This window comes from Aricia agestis, chromosome 1 (genome assembly GCF_905147365.1).
Source record: "Aricia agestis chromosome 1, ilAriAges1.1, whole genome shotgun sequence".
In the NCBI taxonomy this organism is placed as follows: domain Eukaryota; kingdom Metazoa; phylum Arthropoda; class Insecta; order Lepidoptera; family Lycaenidae; genus Aricia; species Aricia agestis.
In genome coordinates this window covers 14,958,714-14,972,616 of record NC_056406.1, presented here as the reverse complement: position 1 = coordinate 14,972,616, position 13,903 = coordinate 14,958,714, and the positions used below count along the sequence as shown (strand labels likewise).

General features: G+C 36.8%; 2 protein-coding genes across 2 annotated transcripts; one reads left to right on the top strand and one right to left on the bottom strand.

Moving 5' to 3' along the window:
* The first annotated feature begins 2,778 nt into the window (after positions 1-2,778).
* LOC121729505 (cytochrome b5-like) lies at positions 2,779-4,364 on the top strand. Its single transcript, XM_042118035.1, has 3 exons — positions 2,779-2,997; positions 3,285-3,656; positions 3,856-4,364. The coding sequence occupies exons 2-3, from the start codon at positions 3,372-3,374 to the stop codon at positions 4,039-4,041; spliced, it is 471 nt and encodes a 156-aa protein (XP_041973969.1). The 5' UTR covers positions 2,779-2,997; positions 3,285-3,371; the 3' UTR covers positions 4,042-4,364.
* A 5,301-nt stretch (positions 4,365-9,665) lies between these two features.
* On the bottom strand, positions 9,666-13,391 carry LOC121730371 (metallophosphoesterase 1-like). Its single transcript, XM_042119392.1, has 8 exons — positions 13,093-13,391; positions 12,817-13,006; positions 12,599-12,740; positions 12,334-12,500; positions 12,046-12,128; positions 11,075-11,362; positions 10,719-10,867; positions 9,666-9,783 (listed from the first exon to the last, which is right to left on the bottom strand). Exons 1-8 carry the CDS (start codon positions 13,219-13,221, stop codon positions 9,765-9,767), a joined length of 1,167 nt encoding a protein of 388 aa, XP_041975326.1. The 5' UTR covers positions 13,222-13,391; the 3' UTR covers positions 9,666-9,764.
* Positions 13,392-13,903: the final 512 nt, after the last annotated feature.

The window sequence follows — 13,903 nt, the reverse complement described above, 5'->3', positions numbered from 1 at the left end:
CACATTTCGGCCAAATGTCCGGGAATTTTGTCGTGCCTGACTGGCCAAGGCAATTTGGGTGATGGCAACCCTATGCTAGCCCTAACTACAGGTTTCCTAACCTATATAGGGTAGCAGGCGCTTCACCTCACTTAATTTTCATGCAGTGTCTAATAAATATTATTTTATTTCTTTATTTTTTATTTTTATTTTCCCGAAAATACTCAGTGATAAGCTGGACAGCCCCCCTGAAGCACTGGGTCCATGCACACGTGGGTGCACCAGAGGGTGCAGGCATACCGCATACATGCATATTTAAATTAATTATTTCCTTCTAGTTTAAGAATTTTTTCTATGGGTTAACCTATAATTACCTGAAATAAACGTTTTTTTACTTTTTAAGGGTCGGTAGTTCGGGTGCGATTTGCTCACGCTCGCCATATGAAACCCATATACCTGTTGTAGTATTCAGTCCGCATGAGTACGTAACTTCCTCAGTTCTCACCGCTGAAAACAAAATGTTTACAAAAGCTTTTAGATCGAGGGACAGTCGTAGAGTAGAGTAGAGCGCGGGTCAACAATGACGCGCGGATATGCAGATATCATAGACTATCTGTGGGTTTATTAACCGCCCTACGTCACGGAGCCTCGCGCGATACTGACCAATGCCGGTCAACCAAAACAATACATCACGCCCGATCAAAATATTTTCATATAGGTTCATTATTCTTGTTATTCGAAGTTGTGACGTCTTATCCATAAATTTCATCATCGATTTCATCTGAAACCGCTCAACGATTAAGTATACAATTTGACTTTATCTGAAAATAATGTCTTGTTTTTCTTGAGTTTAAACTTTTATGTTAAGTATAAAAATTGACGTCTCGTGCGACAACACACGCTCATATTGAAATTGCAGGAACCGCATATTTTCCCGCAGTAAAAAATGGGACATTGTCCTTTCCCATGGTGACTCTATACTCTATAGTTATTTTAATACCTCCATCGTGGGTATCGTAGACACAATATATTTTCAATTGCTATGCGGCAGCCTGTTGCCGCTTGGGGATTGATGATGAACAATCAAATGTGTTCAAAAGGAAAGTAAAAACATTTTATTCCTATATAATAAAGTTATTTGGGTACCCAACCTAAGACTTGATTAGAAAAGTGTTCAACCGTTCCGATAATCCCGGGGTTACAAAACTCCGTAATGTCATTGCGCGCGCGCATCTATTTTGAGGTGTCCTATAAAGTTGTTATGCCCCGCAAGCAGTAGGTAAGTGTCTTGTGAGGTTGCGTCATCTTCGAGCGGACGCGCACGCCATACCATGCCATGGGAAATGTGAAATTTAAATACTAATAAAATACTTATATTATAAATGCGTAAGTGTGTCTGTCTGTCTGTTACATCTTCACGCCCAAACCGCTCAACCGATTTTGCTAAAATTTGCTATAGATATACTTTGAGTCCCAGGGAAGGACATAGGATACATTTTATCCCGGATAATTCTACGGTTCCCGCGCGATAACTTAATTTTGGCGCAAGGAGCAAGGCGTCATCTCGTAATCATATAATTTACTTAAGTTCAATAAACTATTACATATAATATGTAAAGATCGCCTTAAATTTCTGTATACTCATGATAAATAAGTTATAAAATATTATATTAGATACGATAGCGTGTTTTCGGTCATCATACACAAATGAGGAAAAATTCTGATAAATAATGTCGAGTGGTGATTACCTACTGATTATACACATATTTTACCGCTCGATAAAGTGTGTTATGTTATCTATAGTGTACATTAATTGTGCATTTAAACACTGACCTTTTATCAATGAAAGCCTAGTCATTGCGATGTGAAATTTCGCCGAGCAATTACAAACGTATAATTAATAACTACTAACTAATATTATACGTTCTATAGTAATTGTTGTAAAAAGTTGCTATTTGATATTTAACCTATCAAGGCCCATTAGACACAGGTGGCCGCGACAACAATAGAATAACGATAGATTTCCAAGAATCCGCGATTGAAGGATTAAAGAACATACATTACACACAATATGTTTGAAATTATCGTAAAGTTCCCGCGTGATAAACGAATTTTGGCGCAACGGAGTTGCGGGCGTCATCTAGTATTTAATAATTCATGAGGTAGGTAGAAATAATTCAATTAAAATAATGAACATTTTTAATGATAGAGCTATCGCTTTTAAATACATGAAGCCTTGGCTCTTTAACATAACCTTAGACTATTTTGAAAATCAAACGTAATTGAATTTATATTTTGTATCTGAATATAAATCTTTAATTCTTGGGTATGTAGTCTAACGATAGTACTAATCAATTGTGACGATATCTGTACTTGTACTTATATAGAATTTCCTTAATAAAACGGAAAAGTTACACAAATCATCAAATGTATGCATTTTTAGACAGTTACAATAAAGTAATTATGTAATGACTAATAACTAATGATTCTAAATGAATTTTTCTTGTAGTTCCTCAATTATAATTTATCTGAAGTGATTTTGCACAAAAGTGGAATAACAACTATATCAAGTATGATAAAGAAATTTTAAATAACGACGTGGACCTTTCGAATTAAAAGATAAGGCAAAAATAATGTATGATTTGATTTTGGCTACAGTTACAGTTATACGAAAATGTAGAGTTTGGGACTTGGGAAATGTAGAGTTTCAGAGTTGCGGCGCGGCGCGGGCGCAAGATAACCGCGCTGTTACATCAGACGGCGGCGCGTGCGCACGCCGGTATATAAGCACGCGCGCCCGAACTCGACACTCATTCACAAATCGCAACTTATAGATGAACCAAGTCGACATTACTTTGTGGCAATGATCTACGCTCCCATGCATTTGCTTGAAATATTTGACTCCAAACACAAATACGAACAGTGGTGGCACAGTGATAATTGGTGTGAGAATCGTTCCCCGGATTTCGAGCATCAGCAGAGATAGTACATATCGCGATCGAGTGACTCGATTAAAAGGTAAATAAACAAAACCGAGCATTCATGAATGAACGTAGTGATCTAATATCTTATCTGCTATCGTTCACGAGCCGGCCCCTCATTGTGATTCCGACGAGATTAGGCCGATCAGTTCGAACGACTCGTTTGCGTCACCGCTTTTATCAGCGGATAGCGCAATATCAACAGTTTCCTCAAGATGAGATGAGAGTCGGCGAGCATAACTTGCGATACCGCTATCGACGGCCGGAGCTCGCTACTGTAAACACCTTTTGACAGTTTCGATAACACATTTATTTCTCTTTCAGTTCTGAAAATCAGTAGAAGACATCGGTCGGTTATCGACAGTCGCGTAGAAGAGTATTCTAGAGAAACCTTCCGAAGTGAAAAGAAAAATGGCGGCGGTACAATCACCGACCGAAATTAAACTCTCGTCTCCGATACCGGTGAAACAAGATTCGGAGATCGACCTGATGGCGTTCACGATGGCGGCGCTGCGCATCGTGAACCCGTGGGCCGTGGAGCCCCGGGACCAGTGGCCGGCGAGCCCGGAGCCCGGCACCGACGACTCCAAGGACCGCGTCATCAGCCTCACCGAGGTGGCCATGCACGACACCATCGACGACTGCTGGGTAGTCATCTACGACCGCGTCTACGACATCACCACCTTCTTCGATGAGGTAACTATCACCTTAACAAAGCACCTTTTCGAATATCATTATGTTGCTATAAATAAAATGTTGAATAATTTACATCCTCGTCCTACCTAATTACTATTATTTCGCACGTCGCTAATTTAAATTTTTTCGCAATTAAAAGCATTTTCGAGTTTGAAGAATGTTTTTCTCGGTATCTGACGAGTCGTCTCTTTCTTTGTAGCACCCGGGTGGAGCTGAGATCATGCTGGAGTACGCGGGGCGGGACGCGAGCACGGCCTTCCGCAGCTCCGGCCACTCCAAGATGGCGACCAAGGCCCTGGGCAGGTTCGCGGTGGGCGAGCTGCCCATGCACGAGCGCATGTACCGCCGGCCCGGGGGCATCAAGCTCAGCGACATGCCGGAGTGACCCCCAGACAGCCCGGTACTTACTAGCAGTATGCCGGTGAAAACCAAAAATAGTGTTAGGTGTAGGCCCGCTTTCATAAAGCGAGCCGATCGTATTAGTATTTCTGCCTATTAGCATTTATAACTAGTTTTATGTGTAGTTGCTAGGTAGGTTTGTTTGTTTCGCATTCCTTATCTGTCCCCTCTCGGGCTGTGTTTAAGTATTTAATATAGAATTAATTGTTAACCTCGGAGCATAGCGTCGATGATAAGATGTACGTGCGGAGTCTCTGGTTATTTTATATTTATTAAGTCATGAATAAAGAATTGATATTTGATATACAATTTTCCTCTTTCATTACATTTTCCTTATTATGAAAATTTCATGTTTTTGCTAATTGCGACTAGCAGTCCTATTATTGAAGTAAACATTCTACAAGAGAATTAAAAGTTATTGCTATTTTAAAAATTCAGGTAAACAGGTGAAAACAAGTTTTTTTTACAATGGAATAAAATAGTAAAAGGAGCTTCAAGCTCGATTTTATTAAAAACTAAAACGTCAACAATACCTTCAATGAGTCTTATTTGTAAAACTCCCCTCATTATGAAACATATTAAATTCATATTGCTGTCTCTATCTGATACGTTGAACTTCACAAACAATGCCAGCAACATGAATTTCTGTAAGAGTTAAGTATAGGTAAATATAATGCTAAGTAATCACATACGGTTTTGCTCGATAGTTTTACTCGAAATCAAGCAAAAACCACCGTGTGGACAGCAAAACTCACAGCTCGATGGCGCATCGAGCTAGTTTGAAAGCTCGAATCGAGCCGGCTTGACAAATTTTTGAAACAGTTACTCTTCCTTAGTTTTTATTAGTCGTAGCTAATTTCCTTCGAAATGGAGTAAAACTATCGAGCAATATAATGTGTGGACGAAAGCCCGAGCCGTGGTTTTTACTCTACGTGATTGCTCGATCGAGCAAAACCGTATGTGAGTACTTACACTTAAGTATAATAGTAATAAGTTCTAAGTCAAGTATACCGAGATATACTAGACTTAGAACTTAGCCAGTACCGACTTCAAAAGAATGAAAATTGAGAACAGAATTTCGAAAAAGGCGCTAATGAAGAATAATTATTATTTCATACTTTTAAGATTATATTTTTAAGAATATTGTTTTTACCTTGGAAGTCGGTTTAATTTTTTTGTTGAAAAATAATAATTTTACTCTTTTTAGTTATCTACAAGATAAGGCTTCATGCGTAAATAACCACAACGAATGCTAGTTCTACATAATATTCACATTATGTTACTGTAAGCGGAATTGTGGTAAATGCTTGCAGTTATCTAAGCGATGCTGCAATTTCCAAACTTTTATCTTTAAAGGTTCAGGAGTTCTGTTCAGTGCCTTCGGACCAAGAGACACCTTTGTCTGCACTTTAATTTTTAATAAATTTCAGGGATTTACCTCGACTGCTCATAGATCCCATCATCAGATTACCACTTTCGTAATTGTTGTACAAAATTTAGATTATATCCTATACAACAACACAAGAATTTTAAAAATCGGTCCACAGACAGCGAATTAATTATCAAACCCATCAGCTTCGATGCAAAATATCACGAAAAGTACTAATAATTGGGTAATAATGTGATGACCCATGGTATAATTATCGTTTTGATGATGATGATGAAGCAAATTGATATGTTGACTTATGCTTTCAGTTGTTTAAACAACGCCGAAATTTTTTCAGTTTCAAAAGTTCTGTTGGGTACCTTCGGATGCATGAAAAGGAACTTATGTCAATAGAGATTGACTCTGTTGAATCGAAATCAAATCGATAAGAAAGGGCGGCCATCTTAAATCGTCAGCACCACTGAAATGTCAGTACGAAATCGATAATTTCGATTGCAATTCCTTTACGAAGTGGTTCGATATTTTAAAATTATCGATTAATTTTTGTTAGGTAACTTCCCTACTATTGCCAATTATAATGTGTCACGCATATCATCATAAAACGCACAAACTATAATAAACGTTGTATAAGCTTTGAATAGTTATACAGTGTTTTGTTCCTGTCACACAAGTGACATTTTTAATTGGACTGAAGAAGACAAAACACTGTATAACTATTCAAAGCTTATACAGCGTTTATTAGTAAGGGGGTTAATGTCTAGGTACACATACAAATTATAAGAAGTAATATCATATTCCCAAAATATTCTGCAGTTGATTTAACCACATTTACCAACATGCAGTGTAACTTGTAAGTATATTATGCGGGTAAATTGGTATCTACTGGTATTCGCGGAATTGGTACCCGGGCGGAAAGTAAAGAAGGCCGAATTTGATAATTCATTTTTTTATTACTCTTAACTACTCTTAAGAGGATACACCAGGGGCTAGAGAAATGAAAAAAAAGTACTTGTAATATCTATAGCTGTCTCCCTTACCTCAAGCCTATACCGCAGAACGCGATAGAGACAACTGCAGAAAATCCAGAAAATCAACGATTCGTTGTCCCCTGATTCCTTCTCCAAAACTTAACCGATTTAAGTAAGTAGTTTTTTCATTAAAGATTAAAAAAGGATTGAGCTGTGTTCCTATGTTTTCCTTTTTTTTGTATAATCTAGCCAAATCTATTTTCTGGACGTTTGAACACAGCGGAAAATCTGGCCATTTTTTTGGGTTTTTGAACGTTCATATCTTATTTAATAATTAAATTATGAAAAAAAAGAAAACATAGGGACATTGTATTAGTGGCCGTAGATATTCAGGAAAAAAATTATAACTCTACTAGCATTATCCAGGGAGGAAACAGGGGACAACGTTTGTATGGAAAAAAGGGCGGTGTGGACTCCTCTTAAGTAAAACTTTTTAAAACTACCTTGGGAGAGCCATGCTTCGGCAAGAATGGGCCGACTCGACCGGAGAAATACCACGGGCTCACAGAAAATCGGCGTGAAACAGCGCTTGCGCTGTGTTTCGAGGAGTGAGTGAGTTTGCCGGAGGCCCAATCCCCTACCCCCTTATTACCCTTATTCCCTTCCCTACCCTCCCCTACCCTATTAACCTCTTAAAAGTCCAGCAACGCACCTGCAGCTCTTCTGCAGTGTCCATGGGCGACGGAAGTTGCTTTCCATCAGGTGGTCTGCTCGTTTGCCCCCTTATTTTATAAAAAAAATTGAATAACGTCATAAGTCTTAAGTAGTTTATCTTATAAACTGACCCTTATATTATGATCCTTATTAAATTAAACCAGATTTAACTAGTTTTAAACGCCACAATGGACGACAGAATATAGAAGGTCACCGAGCGGTACCTACTAGATTTTTGATGACATACTCAAGCTATGTACAGATAACGCATTCATGCGAACTGCCTTGCAACTATGTAATATAGATATTATTTACATATTGTGCCTTCAATAAATAGTTAATCATAATTATTTCATTTGAAAACACGTTAATTACATACTTACTATAATTTCTAAGTACTTATACAAAAGTAGGTTAGTAAAACCATATGTAGCAACCGCAAGTTTGTTTCAGTTTAAACAGGTTTTCAGTCAACCAGCTGCTTATAACGTTTTTGTACCTGTGATAAAATCTCAACAATAGTTTTCATTCATGACTAACAACAACACCTACCTAATAGACAAAAAATCAAGTTTTACCACCTTAACAAGTGATAATGATTGTGAATTTTAATTTTTAAGTCTGATTTATCCTAGGAATACATCGATTTTGTTTCTAGAATTGCAAGTATTTATATTCTGTTTTTTAGAATTGCAAGTAGCTACCAGTTATATTTTATACAGACAGGGTTCTAATAACTCTGTTCTTGTCGGCTTTACATACTTAATTACTTACCTCTTACATGTTGAAAACCGTTACCCAAATCCTATTAACTATTACACAGACTGAAGCATCCCTCTAAAGAAGAGCCAGTCTTCGCCACTGATAGCTAAATACTATAAACTATAGCATTCTAGCTTGAAAAGCACAGCATGCTTTCAAGTCAAAATGCTATAAATCTACCATACTTTTTTGAATAAACATTCTTATTCTTCTGAGATATATGAGTCTATAACTATTGTGTATGGAGCTCTAAAACCACTTTAAGCTCCCCTACTCGATCTTTTCGTTTTTTTAATAAATATTCTATACCTACTTACTCATAAATAATATGTAGTTATTACAAAAAAATATAAAAAATCGCATCAAGGTACGGAACATAGCTTGTTCTGAGAAAGTGCAGAAAAGGCTGTTTATCATTAGATTTCACCCACAGTGTAATTACTTACTTACATAAAGGTCGATAAACATTTGAAACTTGTTGCTAAGTGCCGCAAGAAAAGTTTTTGGCAATTATTTTGCGAATACAAAATTTATTTTAAAAAATAAGTTTTATCCCAGAACTAGGCTCTAGAAGCTACTATCTACGCTAATAATAATAATGATATGCATAAATAAGCGATTTACGTCAGAACTCAGAGCCAAACCCATTTTCATCAAAATAATGTACTCCGAACAATAAACACAGATATCACAATATAATTAAAGACAGTACGGTATGTTCATATTAGCCTGCCCGAATTAGCGCATGCACACGTTTATATGTGATTTCAAATAACTTATGAGAGCAAAACACCGCAGTACCACGTTACGCGTCTGTGAGTTGAGAGAATTCAATTTCAAGGACACGGCTGGGTTACCCTACTGTATGTATTGTTATTGTGCAGATATCGTACGATATAGTTTACATTATAACAATATTCATGAACCCGGCTTCAACGACCTCGACAGAGCAAACAAAAGAAATGTTTTTCTAAACTTATTCCCCTTTAACCATTGTTTTTATCTTATTGCTGGGTTACCCTACTGTATGTATTGTTATTGTGCAGATATCGTACGATATAGTTTACATTATAACAATATTCATGAACCCGGCTTCAACGACCTCGACAGAGCAAACAAAAGAAATGTTTTTCTAAACTTATTCCCCTTTAACCATTGTTTTTATCTTATTGATATAGGTTTGGAAAGTTTTCTTACTTTTTCACCTAACAATTACGCTTATGTTCTATTTGGTTCACTAATATTATTTTTCTATATACCTAGTACCTACTTTAAGCTGTTATACATCTACTAGTACTAGAGAATAGAGATCGCCCAATGGTCGAAATTCGACCTTACTTGCAACAATATTAGGACTACTACCTGTATTTTGTAAAAAATATTGACTTTATCATATTTTTTTTCAACTCTTGTCTCTGGGAATTAGCTGATCTCAAACTGGCCGTGTAAGCATTGTCTAATAGTATCTTATATTCAATAAAAAAAACTATAATCCATTTTCAATTTGTCAACTTGTTGTCAACAGACTTCAACCATAAATAAAAGAGTATAATTCGTATGTACAGGCTTGCAACTCAAAAATCTGTCATTTCTCGTGTGTGTTGTAGTGTGTGTAATGTTTTATTTGTTAAAAAAATGTGTGATAAAAGCATAATTTCAAAATAATATTAGTTCGATGCACTCCTTCACCATATAAACTATAAGTGTGCAAAATTTCATTGTCGTAAATATTTTAATTAATAAGGCTTACACTGAGAACCTGAATAAAACTCATTTCCAGTATTTAAGAGTATATTATGGCATAATAATTACCTAATTACCTCGAAGTCAATCTTGCTTCCTCATCTAACAAGCATAAAAATGGTTGTAGTGCAATAGTCACACCTTCTTGCCAGATCTGTAACAAAGTGATGTTTATTAAGGTGACGCCGCGTTAAAGTAAATAACCGTGTTGGATATATTTTAGATTGCTTGTTTTCTATGAGAGGCCCAAGCAATGGAACAGCAAAAAATGGAAAGGACAATTACAGGATAATTTAAAAAACCATAAATACATTTCATATAAGTAAATTAAAGTACGCTTGAACCAATTTATGCTATGTGTAATTCAAAGACAAAGACATGATGAATACTGACAATGAACTTTAATTTCTTAGCTTTAGTCATTGCTGAGAAAAATCGATATCGCTACAGCCTAAACTATCAAGGCGTCGCCTTAATAACTATTAAGAGTGTCTTAAATAATAGTGAACACTAATTAGTAATTAATAATTATACTTAATTAACTATTTTAGGGATTCTACAACTATTGGATTGAATATGGAAAATTGTTTGCCTATAGCACGGTCGCCGAAATGATAGAAATTCGTCGATTGACCTATCAATTAATAGCTTTTTCGCTGTACACGAAAATTAAGCTATTAATCTTCTATCGTATTCCTGTGGAAGGCAAGGCTAGCAAGAAGTGTCGCTAGGTCTATTGCCGAATTTCTCTACCATCTGCATACTAAGCATTGGTGTCCACAATTTTTTGTTGTTAAAATTTGAATGCAGTCTTGTTCTAAACCATCTAAAGAAAATAACTACATTCATAACTCAATACGTAATTTTTTTGTGGGTTAGTACACGAAATACGAATGCTTTATGAGTCAGACACTAAATTAGTCAGGTTAAGTCCCTTCCGAAATCTCTAGGTCTTTTCAAATCGTATTTAATGCGAAAGAGACACAAAAGTCATCTCGATCGGCCTCGTTCTCATTAAAGGGTAAAAACACGAGTTCGATGTTGATCATTGCACATAGAGGCAGGGCGCATAATAAACAAATTACGTACAGATGTTTACAACTGAAGTCGGAGGCGGTTCGAGCGAAACGGGTGTAGATCACGAGAGCGACGAACATGAGCGCCGCCGACGCCTTCATCGTCCACTCCCGGGGCAGCTCGCACTTCGCTACCTTCACTTCGTCGGGGGTTACACTTATCTGAGAACATAAATTGTATGACTTTGACTCGTTTTATATGCAGTTGCTCTCGTTTCTGTTTAAAAGCGGGAGGTCAAGGCAAAATCTGCCGTTATGCAATAAATAACAATTATCACTTTATCGTTTTGTAGCCCGTTGAACTCCAGGAAAAATAAAGACTAATGAGTGTTACGTAATTTCGTGAGCGACGATAATAATTAAACTAACCAAGTAATATTTCGGATCCGGTCGGTTCCTCCACGAGAACGATGGTACAGTATACTCGATAAATTCGATCTTATGTTTGGCGGTAGGCATGAAGCTGTGGCGAATCACGCAGCTATGGTGTGTGTGCGCGCCGAAAACCGATCGCGGCCGAAGACTCTCCACCAAGTAGTCTGTGGACTCTCGCGACAGGCAGTCCTTGCGCTCTTCAAACAGCGCGTTTCTCTCGGGCAGCGGTGCGGCGTCCGGCTCTGTACATATACTGTCTGATTCCCTGTACAACGGATAGTGCTGTAAATAGTCAAAACCACAATGTTAAACCAAAACAGCTGCACATCGCACATAAAGTTAATATACCTAGCGGAATAGAGCAACAATCTCGAGCTGTCAGACGAAACCAAAATTGGTTTTCATCTGTGTGAAAAATATGTGTACGTATACACTTACACAAGCATGATTGAACACGAATGCTATGAGATTAAATTGTCAACGTGCTGAACGTGCCGACTGGACGTCAAAAAAAGAGTGCTGCTGTCATGTATCACACGTCTCTTTTTACCACGCTGTATCACTGATAGTGACATCTCTCTTGTTTTGTTTCTCTATTCCGCTAGATATATTAACTTTATCATATCGCATAATACAAAATGCAATTTATTATTAACTAGCAGTTCCTGAAATTAGTGTGTTCAAACAAACAAACAAACTCTTCCGCTTTATAATTTTAGTATAGACTAACTGTCCCAGCAAATGTTGTTTTGCCATAAAATGATTTTTTCTGTTTTCCTGCTGCTTTTCTCTTGAAGTTTTTTCTGGTTTTTTTTCTATAGACCTCACGGGGCCCGAGACCTTTCCAACGAATGCAAAACCGTGGTTCGTGCGTTCTGGAGTTATAGCGTCAGGAAGGAAACCCCGACTTATTTTTATATATTAGATTATGACATTTTTATTAATAAAAAGTGTAATAGATATACCTGCATTAGTATAGGCCTGCTATACTGTTCTAATTTTATTCGGCTCTTACATAGAGGAGAGCCGCTACTGCATTTTAATATATCTGGAAATTAACTATATTTACTACTAGTACTACTAACAAAAACATCAATATTCTACATATCAGTGTATCTTTAATAATACTTTTTGGGGGGACCAGCCAAAGTAAAAAAAAATTAAAAAATGCATGAATGATAATAATATTTTGACTGATAGTATCAGCCTGATACAACAATATTAATTATTCTTATGTAAAATATTAAACTTACCAGATATCTTATCAATTTCAGTAACAGCTCTTGAGCACAGTGAGCAGCCATCTCCCTCCAGGGCCATTGAGTTAATCAACACAAAATGGTTCCCTCTGATGCTTACCAGTTGGACTGGTGGTGAATTTAATTTAGTCTCAAACCGACTAGCTAGCTGAGGTGTTATGCTAAAAATGTTAACTTTTCATTTACCACACAATTATATACCATGTATTTTTGTAAACAATTAACATCAAAATCCAAAGAAAAAAAACTTTTATGGTACCTGTAATGGAAACCTATATCATGGTTACCAACCACAGCATACATAGTGGTACCTTCAGGTACTTTGAACAAATAATAAAATCTTTTCACATAGTCCTCAAATTCATTTTGAGAACACCATTTCCCCTCATCAAAAAGATCACCTAAAATTATATTATGTGCTTTTAACTTCATACTTTTAAGACTATCTTGGAATTCAGATTAAAAGGAAATAAAAACCTAAAACAAAGACCACTTCAGGTTTATGTAGAGTCATAGCAGTTTGAAAAGCTCTGTGCATTTGCCATTCTCTTCGCCATCGATCTATCCAGTGACCATTGCGAGTTCCCAAGAGATGCGTGTCAGCCAGCACCATGGCATACACAGGTTTTGAGTCTTCATCCTCAACATTCAAAGTAGGCCAGTCACACTGAAATTAAAATAATAAATATTTTTGTATAGGTACTGTATTTTTAACTTCTACTTTAGTTTAAATGTCACGTAAACTCTAATTACCTGAATTTGTATAACGTAGTAAATAATATATTCAGAATAAATGTAAATAAACAACAATCCTAAGGCAAAACGGGGAATTTTTTTATGAAAAAATCTTCGCTGCCACCTTCTCTGAATACTCAACACCATGCTCTCTCAATAACAAAAATTAAAAATTTCTACAATTCTTCAAAATTATGGTTTATTTTCCATTAAATTTCGGTTTATTTACCTAGGTAGGTACTTTTTTGTAGGTACTTTTTTGTGGTAGGACAAAAAAAAAATTTTGTTGGCCTTTGGCAGTTGGCCTTGGCACTGACACCGGGGGTGTATTAATTTATACCACGGTCCACGGGTGTACTTTGCCACATACAAGTTACAACTTACAAATTACAAGGGTATTTAAAATTTTTACGGTATGGTTTTCGGCATCTGAACTGCCCCGGGGCAGTTCAGATATGCCGAAAATGCTATAACTGGTATTAGGTAGGTAAATTCACAGACATAATATTAGAATTTATAATCTAATCGGCGGTCGGCCTGCCTTACTTATTGGAGGTCAGTGGCCTGCCTTTTTAATTAAAAAAAAACAAAACAGCTGACTGTCAAACTTCAAAGTGATGTCAAGTGTTTTTTTTTTGTGCCTGTGAAAAAAGGCGGGAAGCTGTTAAAGTGGAAAGGCGCGCTTTTGAGAAAAATTCTTATAAAATCTAAATTTGAGAGTAAATTTTATAATAATTTTGCAAATATTATTTTCTGTGGCGTACATAATGGCGGCTCTCGACATAGGCGAACGCGTTGGCCAACGCGTCTGCAGACGCGTTGGCCCAAT